The sequence below is a fragment of the Chaetura pelagica genome, unplaced genomic scaffold, assembly GCF_000747805.2.
Source record: "Chaetura pelagica isolate M959 unplaced genomic scaffold, ChaPel_1.0 scaffold585, whole genome shotgun sequence".
Taxonomy (NCBI): Eukaryota; Metazoa; Chordata; class Aves; order Apodiformes; family Apodidae; genus Chaetura; species Chaetura pelagica.
This window is the reverse complement of record NW_009953404.1, coordinates 518,615-530,851: the sequence shown is the minus strand read 5'-3', so window position 1 is coordinate 530,851 and position 12,237 is coordinate 518,615. Positions and strand designations below refer to the sequence as shown.

The 12,237-nt window shown below is 39.4% G+C and overlaps 1 protein-coding gene across 1 annotated transcript in view; it reads right to left on the bottom strand.

Annotated features, from left to right (window-relative positions):
• Nucleotides 1-6,630: 6,630 nt before the first annotated feature.
• BCL7A (B-cell CLL/lymphoma 7A) overlaps nt 6,631-12,237 on the bottom strand; it is a 12,365-nt gene continuing 6,758 nt past the window's right edge. The window contains exons 3-6 of the mRNA XM_009998412.1: nt 11,665-11,761; nt 10,298-10,465; nt 7,902-8,023; nt 6,631-6,948 (exon numbers count right to left, since the gene is read on the bottom strand). Of these exons, the coding sequence (XP_009996714.1) occupies nt 6,877-6,948; nt 7,902-8,023; nt 10,298-10,465; nt 11,665-11,761 (459 nt within the window). The 3' untranslated portion in view covers nt 6,631-6,876. The remainder of the gene's footprint in view (nt 6,949-7,901; nt 8,024-10,297; nt 10,466-11,664; nt 11,762-12,237) is intronic.

Below are 12,237 nucleotides of genomic sequence, written 5' to 3'. Positions count from 1 at the left end.
CCTGAAAACCCCCCCGGAGCCCGCTGTGCCTCAGTGGGAGCAGCAGCCCCGTGGCTCTGAGGGCTGCTTGCCCTCCAGGCAGCCCCCCCAGGCTGCCCTCGGGTCACAGGAGCTCCTGCAGGGTTCGCACTGCCCCACGCAGACAGAACCAGGCAGCTCTTGGCCACAAGTGACACCTTCCCCTCACAGCACTGCGCGGCGCGGCACCCCGGGCTCCCCGCTGCTACCAGGCCCTGCTGTCACACACCTGTCCCGGCCTGTCCCAGCTCCTCCCGGGGGCTGCTGGTTTAAACAACCCAGAGGGGCAATTCCATCCGGCAGGAGAAAGCCAAAGGGCTTAAAAAAACATTCCTAAACTGACGGGATTCTTACGAACGTGAGAAGATGCAGAGGAGAGCCCAGAACTGGCTGAAGAATGTTGATTTGATAGTGACTGTGCTAGGAATATTTAATGGATTTAAAGTATCCTTAATGCAGCAAATGGCTTGCTGTTTTCCAGAAGCAGTCTGCAAGAAGCCAGGGCAACTACAGAAGTAGCTGGAGACCTGCAGCAGCCACAGCTGGAGGGATCAGACTGCAATTGCAGAGAAAATCTCAGGACAGGGAGCTTCTCCTGCCAGCCTGGTGACTCACACCTCACCCACATACCTGCTTGGTGGCAGGTGTACAGTAAGCACAGTTGTTCCAGGGGAAGTAAAGATCGGATTTGATCCTTCCCAAAAGCATAAAGGAAGCAATGGATCCTGTAGGTCGACATGAAGGCACAGCAATAGGGGCAGTAGATGTGTTAGGCTGGGGAGAAAACAGCAGCTTACAATAAGAAACCCCATATATATTTCTGTACGTATACACAAAGTCAAGAGAAAAGATCTCTAGCTTGCCCTGTAGAGCAAACCAGAAGAGCAACTGTATTCTAGATAGCATACTCCAAAGCATTTATATTCAATTACTTAAATTCTCTCAGTTCTGGATCTCTCACTTAAAAGAAAATAAAAAACAAAACAGGCTCTTCTACATAGTCATCCTCAGGAGCCTGAACATTACATTGCCACATGCTACTTCTTCAGCTCTGCAAAACCAGAAACAAGATCAAGGGATACTCAAAGGACAGAGACAGCAAGTCTTGGGCGTGATTCTCCATCAGAGGCACAAACTCAAGACAGATCACCATGTTTTGGGAAGGAGCATTAGGTCAAATACTTCCCTACATATGAAAGGAGCACTAAATAAGGCATGAGCACATCATGTGAGGGATATGTTAGAAATCTTTACAAATCAAGACTACCACTCAGCTCTTAGCATATGACTAAAATTAAGAAAAGGCCACAGTCTTTTTAGCTTCAAAGCTGGTTATTGCTACCTTATATTAAAGTTGGTTCTAAAAAAAAATAATAATATAAATAAAAAGCTATCTCCCAGGAAGGCATTCTGACCAGGAGTACTTTAAATACAAAAAATGAAAACATTTCAAAACAACATTCATAATTTTACAGTATCCAAGTCTTACATGTAGTTGGCTAAGAACTACACCTGAACTCAGAAAATCATAACCACACATCAACAGCAGCGCTGTATACAGTCCTTCCATGACAACAACCTGTACATTTACCTCACAAAAATGTAAGCCAGCCACATGTGCCTCCTTCTGGATGAAAACAGGGGGTAACTTGTTAAATAAGGTCACTAGGTAGCAATGCAATTTTCTAAAAAGAGTTAGCAGCACACGAAACGAGCATTTAAACCCAGAGGTAGCAGTCGTAAGCTGTGACTAAGGTTTGATGCAGTTCAGGGTTTTCTCCTCTAGTTACCCTCAGTGCAAATACTACAGTTGCAAGGAAAGAGGCATCCCTTAAAATACATCCAGTTATTTTAGAGACAGACCTCTTCCTTTGCCTTTTTAAGATCTGGATTTAGGTGACCAGCAAGATGCCAAGGCTCCCAGCTATCCTTTCCTCCTCCACAGTAAGAAATTCCAAGATGCACAGGGGAACACTAAGGGCCCACAGCAGCATATTCAAGTATGCTTTTTGTTACCATTTTTTGAGGTTTTTTTAGCAATCTGCAGGGCAAGGTGAAACACAGGCCACCATCTTCTGGTGATGTTCCTTCAACAGCACGGGCTTTTAGCACAGGAGGAGACAGCCATTTACCAACTTAGAATCCACTGTAACACACACAGAGAGACATTAAAGCTGTTTAAAAATACACCCTCAGTGTACTCCACAACACTTAGTGGTAAGAGATTATCCTTTTAAATCTACAGACGGGAAGATAAACCTTCCCATTCTGCACAGGAGCTCAGGGGATCTTCCTGATGCCTCAGCCTGTGGGGCTGTCTGCAGGCACTGGGAGCCCTGCCACCCCATAACCATTCCCCTGGCTCCTCTGCCTCTCCTGCTCCCAGGCAAACCACAGGGCCAACCTCCAGCTCCTGCCCTGCTGGGCTGCTGCTCACTCCTTCACCAGCACACGCCTTACCTGTTCAGATGCCTTTAATTCTGAGGCTCATCTTGAATTACATCCTCATTTCTACTTGTTATTTTCTCTCTCTCCAATTCCACCCTATATAGAATTCCTTTGTATAAGTCTGCTGATTTAATTCACTAATGCAGAGAAGAAAAAAGCCTAACTAAACCAGGTAGTTTTCTTCCCAGGTTAGCAAATTTAAGCAGCTGATGACAGCATGCTCCGAGCACCCCTGTGAAGGCACCAAAACCAAGCTGGGAGCAGGCAAGCTGGCTGCAGCTCACCCTTCTGGTAGTTATGAGCCAGCAGGCAGCTCAGCTGCCAGTGAAACTGAGGGCTACTTTGGGACTGAGCACACACAACACTAAAAATAAGCTGGACACATTATATCCATCTTGAATGTAAAGAATCTTTCCAAAACTCTGTAGTAGTTTTACCCTTGCTAGCACCAGACCCAAGCATGTTTCCAGCAGCTTGTTCCCACTTCTGCCCTCCTCCCTCCAATCTGAGTTACCACAACACACAAGCTGAGAGCACCAAGCCAACATAAGCACCTTAAATTACCAAATTATTCCACAGTTTACTGTAATTATGTTGGCCAGATCTATTTGTTTGCTGTTGTTACAACAAACTGCTCCCACCCCGCTTCAGCATCAAGACACCTCTGATGCACCCAAAGGTGAATCAGTGTATAAGTTACCAAATAAGACACCACCATAGAATGCACATTTAAAAATACCATTTGTAAAACCAGAAATTTATTGTAAATTAAAAAAACACCAAAAACTAAACATCAAAACCGAACAAATTGAGATTGTTTCTTGATAAAAATTATTCACGCAGCATTCATGTTGTGTTTTTTCAATTTTATTTTTGAAATGAAACCATTGTACATTGTACAAACCATAACTACCGATGGAATAAATAAGTGAAAAATTATACTGCTGTACAACACACGCACACACACAAATCATAAGATGGAAAACGATTAGGTATTGAAGAAAACAAAATTCTTTACACCTCCTAACAGGCCCTTAGATATAAAGAACATTCCAAAACATGACAAAGTTTATGTATGAAGATAGCCACCCAAAACCAATATTTTATACTGCCTTGTTGATTAATTTTTTTTGTTGTTGTTTTTTAAGTGCCAGCACTTTTTGGAATGTTTAACAACTACTTTCCCAAGCATAAAAATTCCAAGGAATAGTTCTGCTATAAAATGTTTGGCTGAGTAAATCGCTTATTCAGAAGGCCTTCCCACATGTTCCATAAACTCAGCTAATTTACTTGCTTGCTTCTAGTTTTTTTTTCTTTTTCTTTTTTTTTCTTCTTTTTTTCTTTTCTTTTTCCTTTATTATTTTTGTTTGTATTTATTTGTAACTGAAGCTCCAACATTCAGCATTGTAGCAAGGAAGCACTTCTGGATATTTGCACTATTTCTAAAACATCAGCTGTATGAGAACTTTCAGTCATCTTGAAGAAAATTACATCTCTCCTGCTTTCAATAAATCTTTTTACAGTGAGTTCATAAAACAAGTTTCTGTTAGAGATAGGTCCAAGCCAAAAAAAAAAAAAGCTGGATTTAGATTTGATTTCAAACCTCAGGTCGATTTGAATTCCATGTTCTGGTTTGGTCCCATCTGTACTTTCTGGCATTAAAATGTGTTTACTCACATCTGTTGGCCCATAAATGTTATCAGGCACTTCAAAAAAAGACTAATAACAGTCTTATACACTATTTTGGATTTCTTCATATCAGATAATGTCAGTCTCTTCCCTAAGAGACTGACAATAACAGGTTTAAGGAACCCAAATCTATCTGCTTGTTCAGTTGTCTGTTGTCACTAGAATCTCTGGTTAAAAAAACCCAAAATTCTGAATGTATTCTGTGTAAGCTGTAAATAAAGCATTACTACTTTAGAAATAAAGCCTCTAGGAATATGGTTATGATGCCTTGTCTTGTAAGCCACAGAACAACGAACAGTTCTGAGCAGAAGCCACAGGAGAGAAAAAGAAGTTTGTAATTAAACCTGTTGATGTCAATAATGCCAATAAATGCTTCTATCTAATGAAAAATTTGAGGTATTTTTAGTGCTATTTATATATTTTATTTCTTCCTAAAGTACAGGAATTAGTTTCTAAACAAAAAGTCTATTTACTCCCTTGGAAACATCTACAAAATGAAAATTAAAGACTTGCTGCGATGCACCTGAAGATAGGGACTAGTAAACATGACTACTTGTCAAAGGTGGCATCAGATTTGCTTTGTTTTAGCATTAAAAACAACAGAAAAGTTAGCAAATCAAAAATATTTTAAAGTTTGAATCTTTCTAAATTTGCCCGTTTCATATATCAATAGAACTTCTCACAAAATATCACTTAAATCTGAATGCAATATACATACAAATCAATCATCATTGACCAGTTATCCACATTTTAGGCATACACACAATTCAAGAGAGAATTCTACCGTTTCATTGCATATATTGTGCAAATACAGTTTTTGGCTCCTCATTTCCTTATTTTCAGGATGTTAATGGACTTCATGATCAGACCAGAAATCCCAAAAACTTATTAGGGAGCACACTGTTTTCATGAATGATTTGCAATCGAATTTTATTCAGTGAAAATCCAAAAACGTTTTATTTGCAACATAAAGGAAAAGCTCCGAAACTGAGTGTCATATGTTGTTTGGAGTTCAATCCCACAAACATCTTATGGAAGGTCAGTATTGGCTCCCCACTCCTCCCTCCCCCACCTCCCCATTGTTTTCCATAATAAAGTGGTAATTGCAAACTCAATGCAGTAGTCTAAGTGCAAGCCATTTTCACTATTGGAGAATTCAGAAATAAATAAGCTTAATGAAGAGCTAATTATGAAAATGTATCAACTGGAAGCCTTTTTTCCCCCCCCCCATTTAAAAAAGTATTTACAGTTCTTAGCTTACAAACTATATGCAACCATTTTCATAGCTGTGAGATTATATTTGAAATTACAAGTTCCATCTCCTACAGAAAGCCAAGACAGAGTAAGGGCCTGATCCTGCAATCCCTCGGTATGTTTGTGTGTGTGTGTGTGTGGTGAGAAATAAGCACTTCCCACCAACACCAGGGGTTTATAACCAGAAGTTCACTCTGGAAGTACAAAGCCCACTGTAAGATCAAGCCCTTGTGACCTGGAACAGATGGTTCTGCACTTCTAGATGCCACAAATCAGAGGGAGTTGCACATACTTGATGCCTTTACATCAAGTTCAGCATAAGCACATTTCAACACAGCTGGGAAAGAAGGAATTCTAACAATGATGTAGGGACTGTGGATACAACAAGACTTATTTACAAGACTTGCTGAAAGAAAAAAAGAAGAAATCCCAGATACAGTATTAACCTGGATCACAGAAGTAAACATCTTATGAAGAAACAGTACAATGAAATCCAGTTCAGTGAAAACATGATATCCAAAAAGACCAACTGAAAATAAATTCACTGTGCATCAATCCCTTTGATCCTATTTATGTACATAGTGGAACTTTTCTGTAAAGCACGTTGTACCCAGTACAGAGATCTGGACCTAATACATTAAGTATTTTAACTGCTGTGTTATAGTATATATTCAGATCTGGACTACAAATGGTAAACAGATCATGTTAACTTCTGATGAAGTTAAGTATTTAGAAGACCAAATTTACAGTTGCGAATGCCATGCATTCAATAAAAGATCTCCACTATAGCTGCTAACATAAAATACCAAGCTCCTTTTTCTCCTTGGACTCCAAGAGTGAAAATGGCTTCCTGATCAAATAGTATTTCGTACAAATTTGAAGCACCAGGGATTCAAAAATCAAAAACAAAACAAAAAACCCCAAACGAAAAAAGAAGACAAAAAGAGAAAAAAGGCTTACTACATGGCATTATACAAACATAGGCCACTTTGCAAAGGAGACAGTTGCAAAACAACTTTTAAAAGTTAGCACTGTTTTCAGAACACAAGGCACGAAACAAAAGCAGACATCACGCCAGAACAATGAACTTCACATGAAAGCTAATACCTGACCTGTACCATCCTTAAATATCTTACAATGTTAAATAGAGAAATGAAAAAAAAAAAAATTACAGCAGCAACATAATTGTAATTTTGACTTTAGAAACAGTGCGTAGACCCCTCCTGAGTTGTTTACTCCAACCATTTCAGAGACAGTAACTTAAAAGTTCTCAATGTTTGTTTCACAGGAAAAAGTTTTCAGTGTCTGAGAAGTTAAACCTTTGTTAGGCTTTCTTGGATTTTTGCTTGGTAACTTGAAAAGTTAGGAGTTCTGTCCTCATCCAAGAGAAGATGCTTAAGTAAGGTTGTTCTATAATTAAGCCCACTGATGTACCTTACATAAAAACTGACCAGAAAAATCTATAGTCTAAATCTCTTCAACATTTTGTTGGGAAGCCTCTACTTTCATCTTTTTAGAAGGTGGCACTCCTTCAGAGTCCTTAGGGAGGGGGAAAAGAAAAACAACCAGGTTATCATTGCACTGAATTTCAGGCACCACAGACACCAAACAAAAAGCATGAACAAATCCCCCACAGTGTGTCATTTGTAAAGCACAAGGCATCCCTGGAGGCAACAATGACATGACCAAGTGTCATTTGCTTCCTGAAATTACCCCTCTACTCACACTTTACTTCACCTTCTTGTAGTTTACTGATAAAAGGCAAAATTCTAGTTCCAGGCTAAAAACACAGTGAATATTCCAAGCACCCATTTTCTCCTGCTGTTCCCAAAGCAGCCTCTACAGACTGAACAGGCAAGGCCTAGGAAGCACAAGGTGTGCACTGCAACAAACCAACCACCCACAAGGAAAACCAGTGGACTGAGGCTGACAGCTACAGGGATAGTTCTTCTCCCACTCACCTGGAATTTTTCACTATACCAGTGAGTAAACATGAAACCTTGTACACTGAATCTAAAAACATTAACTTTCCTAACTGATGGTTTGGCAGTTGGACTCTGTGATCTTAAGAGGTCTTTTCCAACTAAGACAAACCTGTGGTTCTGTAACTGCTACATAAATTTACTTTTATAGAAGGTATTTTAGTTCTGAATGGTCCTCCAAGGGGCCTGTCCAGTGGGTTAGGGAAAAGCAATTTATTAACATGAATTTTTAATATTCCCTTACATATAACTGACACAGACTGGTTTAAGAAACTGAAAAGTAAACCAGACTAATCTAGTCGTACTGCTCCAACTATGTGAAATGCAAGAAGCCAATCAAACTAACCACAAAAACAGATACATAGTATATTTAATACTCTACATCTGCCTTAACTGTCATCACCTTTGGAAATGGGCCTAAATACACAACTGGCCTCCTTACATATGCTTTTTGATAAAAAGCTCGTTTCCAAGTTCCAGGTAATTGGGTTTTTGCACTTAAAGAGTTACCTGAGAGTTTTTAGATGCCTCTGTAATTATATCGTTTTCTCCAGAGGACTGAACTTCTGCTTTCTCTGAACTGTTCATAGAATTTTCCATTGAAGACTGTGAATTCTGTTCATCAGAGGTATCTGAAATTTCAAAAAGTAATTTTAAAGACACAAATGAAAGCATCCAGCAGGAGCTTTTAGGATGTCTTCTCATTAGCAACATCCTAAACACAGAAATTTCACCCACGTGTAACCATTAATGACAACACACACAACAACTGTGTGAATTTAATGAATTAGGCTCGAGCTCCAGGGCCAAATCCTCTGGCTGCTGCCGGCAGAAGACAACTGCTGGAATTGGTCCCTAGAGGGAGCTGAGCCCCCGCTCTCCCGGGAACACAGCCCCAGGTCAAAGCCACAACACACTGTGCAAAGGGGCTGAAGTGGCACCGAAACTGCTTCAATCCAGGAAAAGGCAGCTACAAAAAGGCCTGAATTGTGGTAACCGATAAATCTAAAACTGTGTAGCTAAGGAGACAGAATGAACTTATCCAGACCAAAATTCAGCCATATACTTAAAATTCACTTTTTTTGCTGGATACTACTTTTAAGGTAACATAGAAAAATTCAGTTAGCTGGCTTGACCCTTAAGGTTATAGAATTTCTTTATTCGGTTGCCTACTTGTGGAGAAGTCTTCCAGCTTGTTATAGCTCTTACCTGCTTCCAGTTTTTTGAGGGGTTTTTTTGGTCTTGTTTGTTTTAAATCCTTCTCTCTCTCTCAAAACAAGACTTAGAGAGGACTTGAGCACTCATTCACTCAAAGAGGGGGCAGGGGCACTTAAAATGTCTTTACAGGTTAAAGATCTACTGGCCTTTGGGCAAGGGGATCCCTATTTTAAACTGCCAAGCCCCAGGCTATTCAATGTCTGCAATCACTTGCTTACACAGCAAAATCTTTTGAATGTACCTGTTTTCTTTTAAAAATCCACATTAGGCATTTCTGATCATCCAAACTGTCCCCTACGTTTAAGGAACCTCCCTGATTTCACTGTAGTAACATGAGATAGATGTACAAAGTCATCAACCCTACCCAGCAAACAGTCACAACTCCAGAGGACTGACTGATCGTAACACTTGGATAGATAAAGAATTATTTATATAACAATTTTTAACGCAACATATAACAAAAAAAAACCCAAATCAACCAACCAGAAAACTCCACAAAAAAACCAAACCAACCAAACAAACAAGAAAAAAAACCACAAAAAATCTCCACATTAATAATGGTCATTCTTTGCCATTATTTTCCCCTTTCCTTTTACAGTAACTGGCTCTGGAACTCATCCAGAGAACTTGGTGTGATTTTCCCTGAACCTAAATTTAGTCAGGGGGGCACGTATGCTATGTAACAACTTCACACAAGCAGGTTCAGACAATATTAAGACCTGGGAGTAAATCCTTAACATTTATTGTGACCAAATATGCTAGTTGAGATTTATGTATTTTTTAAGGATATGGCATTCTGATCTGTTTTAATTAGGTGACAATTCAGTTGTCAAATTTTAACCACAATTAACAATAACAACATTTCACATACCTAACCATTCTGGGATTACCAAGATAAAAGCTCTAAAATTAAACTGGTCAGTGGATCTACTGAGCTAAGAACCAAATTAGGAGGGTGTAATTTAATTGCTTTGCTATGGGAAGAATTCTGCAACCGAATAATCAGAATGGTGTTAAGGACATCCTTTATCTGTTGTAACAGGATGGAGAAAGTTATCTTCCCAGGAATATAAGTACAGAGCATGTTTCAATTACCCAAAATACCATTTAAAGAGTGAGGTTCAGAACAATCTCTCAACAAACATGTATTTTTAGTCTGTGCACAACTGCAGTAGAATCATGTAATGCTTTCAGAAAAATAGGACAGAATTCAGAGCTAAGTTTTGAATACATAATTAGCATGTTAATAAAAAAGACAGCTTACATTAAAGTTTACAAAATTTAATGAGTAATTTTGAAGTATCTCAGCTTTATTTTACTGTCACACTGCAAAATGAACATTCATGGATCTATAAAAGTAATTATTTCCCAGAATTTGTGTGACTATATGGTAGCAGCCATTTCAAAGATGATTTTAAATTATTTCTTCTTTCAAGACTGAGATTATGACAACAATAAACTAAGCATTTCGTTTGTTCTCTCTTTGAAAAGACCCTGAATGTCACTCTGACCTTTCCAGTTGTATGGAAGAATCACTGGTAGGCCAGAGAGATTATGACCCATTTTCACATCAATTCTGAGAATTCAGAAACCATTTATTTCAAATTGTTATTACTCAGTTCCTAAAAGGAATAAGCAAATAAATGATTCACTATTGTTTGGCTTTGAAGGTGGCATTTTCAGCTTACCTTCTGAACCAGGCTGCTCCTTTGTTTCTGTCTGAGTTTCATCAGGCTTGACTTCAGTGCCGTCTGCTTGTGCTGCCAGGTTCTGCTCTGGGGCTGGACTTGAATTACTACTGTTTTCTTGTTTTATTGGAGAAGCATCAGCTATTGAACTCTGGTTGCTATTGTCATCTGGTAACAAAAGAGTTAAAAATAAGAAAGTCTCATTTGACAAGATAAAGAAACACATCTTAACTCCTCCGTATCTACTCTGATCAAGTCTAAGCATCTAACTACATCTAACTTTTTACCACACCACCACAATTTTTGCTCTTGCAGCCTATGCTGTAATACAGGAGCTTTCTAGCAGTTACTAAAAACCAGAAGACTTCAAAAAAACGTGCTCTAACCAATATTATACAATAAATTACCATACAATAAAACCAGAAGTGTTTTTACCTCATCCCAAAGAACCCACAATGTTGTACTATGAGTAAAACAGATATACTGAAGTGACAGTCTCATTTCAGTAGTTCATATAACACAGGCCTAATTAACAAACAAACAAAACTACAAAAAACACATCACCAAACACAACAACAACAAAACTAAACAACAAAATCCCAACAAGGTACAAGGACAGGCTGAGGGACTTGGGGCTGTTCAGCCTGGAGAAGAGAAGGCTCCAGGGCGACCTCAGAGCACCTTCTAGTGTCTGAAGGGGCTCCAGGAAAGCTGGGGAGGGGCTTTTCGCCTGAGAGGGCAGTGATAGGACAAGGAGGAATGGTTTTAAACTGAAAGAGGGGCAATTTAGGTTAGACATCAGGAAGAAGTTCTTCACTATGAGGGTAGGAAGGCACTGGAATACGTTGTCCAGGGAGGTTTTGGCTGCCCCATCCCTGGAGGTGTTCAAGGGCAGGTTGGATGAGGCTTGTGCAGCCTGGTCTGGTGGAAGGTGTCCCTGCTCATAGCAGAGGGGTTGGAACTTGATGATTTTGAAGGTCCCTTCCAACCTTCACCATTCTGACTGGCCAAATTATAATAGGTTGCCACTGAGGCTTTGAGGGTCTTCTGGCTCTTCAAGCAGCAAACTTCCCAAGTTACTACTTCACCTGAGTGCAGTATTTTGAACAGTATCTATTTCTTTTTATTTTCACCTTTATCTCTGCTAACAATTTCTCTTTCCCCACAGAGCACAAACAAAAATGGCATTTAAACAAGTGTTAGAACATGCACAAGAGTAGTCCAAGGTACCAAATAAGTATGTGATGCTGTTTTCACCTTGACTCAATCATGTTGTCCATACATCAGAGCAAAAGAAAACTGGACAGTTGGGTTATACATCCACAGCAGTCTAGTCAGGGAACTGGGGTTGACCTTCTCCCACTCACCGTGCATGTCCATCATCCCTGGAGAGGAGCTGTTCTCTGGAGTGGTGACCTCAGAGCCACATTTTTCATCTTTGCCTTTTTTCTTATTCTTATTTTTCTGAAAAACAAAGGAAAACTCCATGTTGCAATATAAAACCTCTCCCACTCATTACTTCTGCATGCACCTCTCCATTTCAAGTGAGAAATAAAGCCAATAGAATAATAAATGACATTATCAATAATGCACTAGTCCCAATAACTGCAGGGTTGTTTTTCTAATTGTATTCTCCATGACACAAAACACTAGGATATAGAGTATTTTATCCAGAAATTCTAGTAAAGGTTAGCACTTAAACATTTTCCATCTTCAAACAACTGCACAACATTTTACAACAGTACAGAAGTTCTCAATACCCCTCAATCTACAAACAGGAGATCTGAGACACAGTGATTAACTGGCTTGCTCCAACTGAGTTGGAGAACTTGGGAGGTGCTGGCCTACTAACACACAGCTATAAAACTGAATAAATTCTCCCTTCATATCAGAAAGCTTGTGGAATACACCTGGACAACATGGATTCACGCACAGCAGGA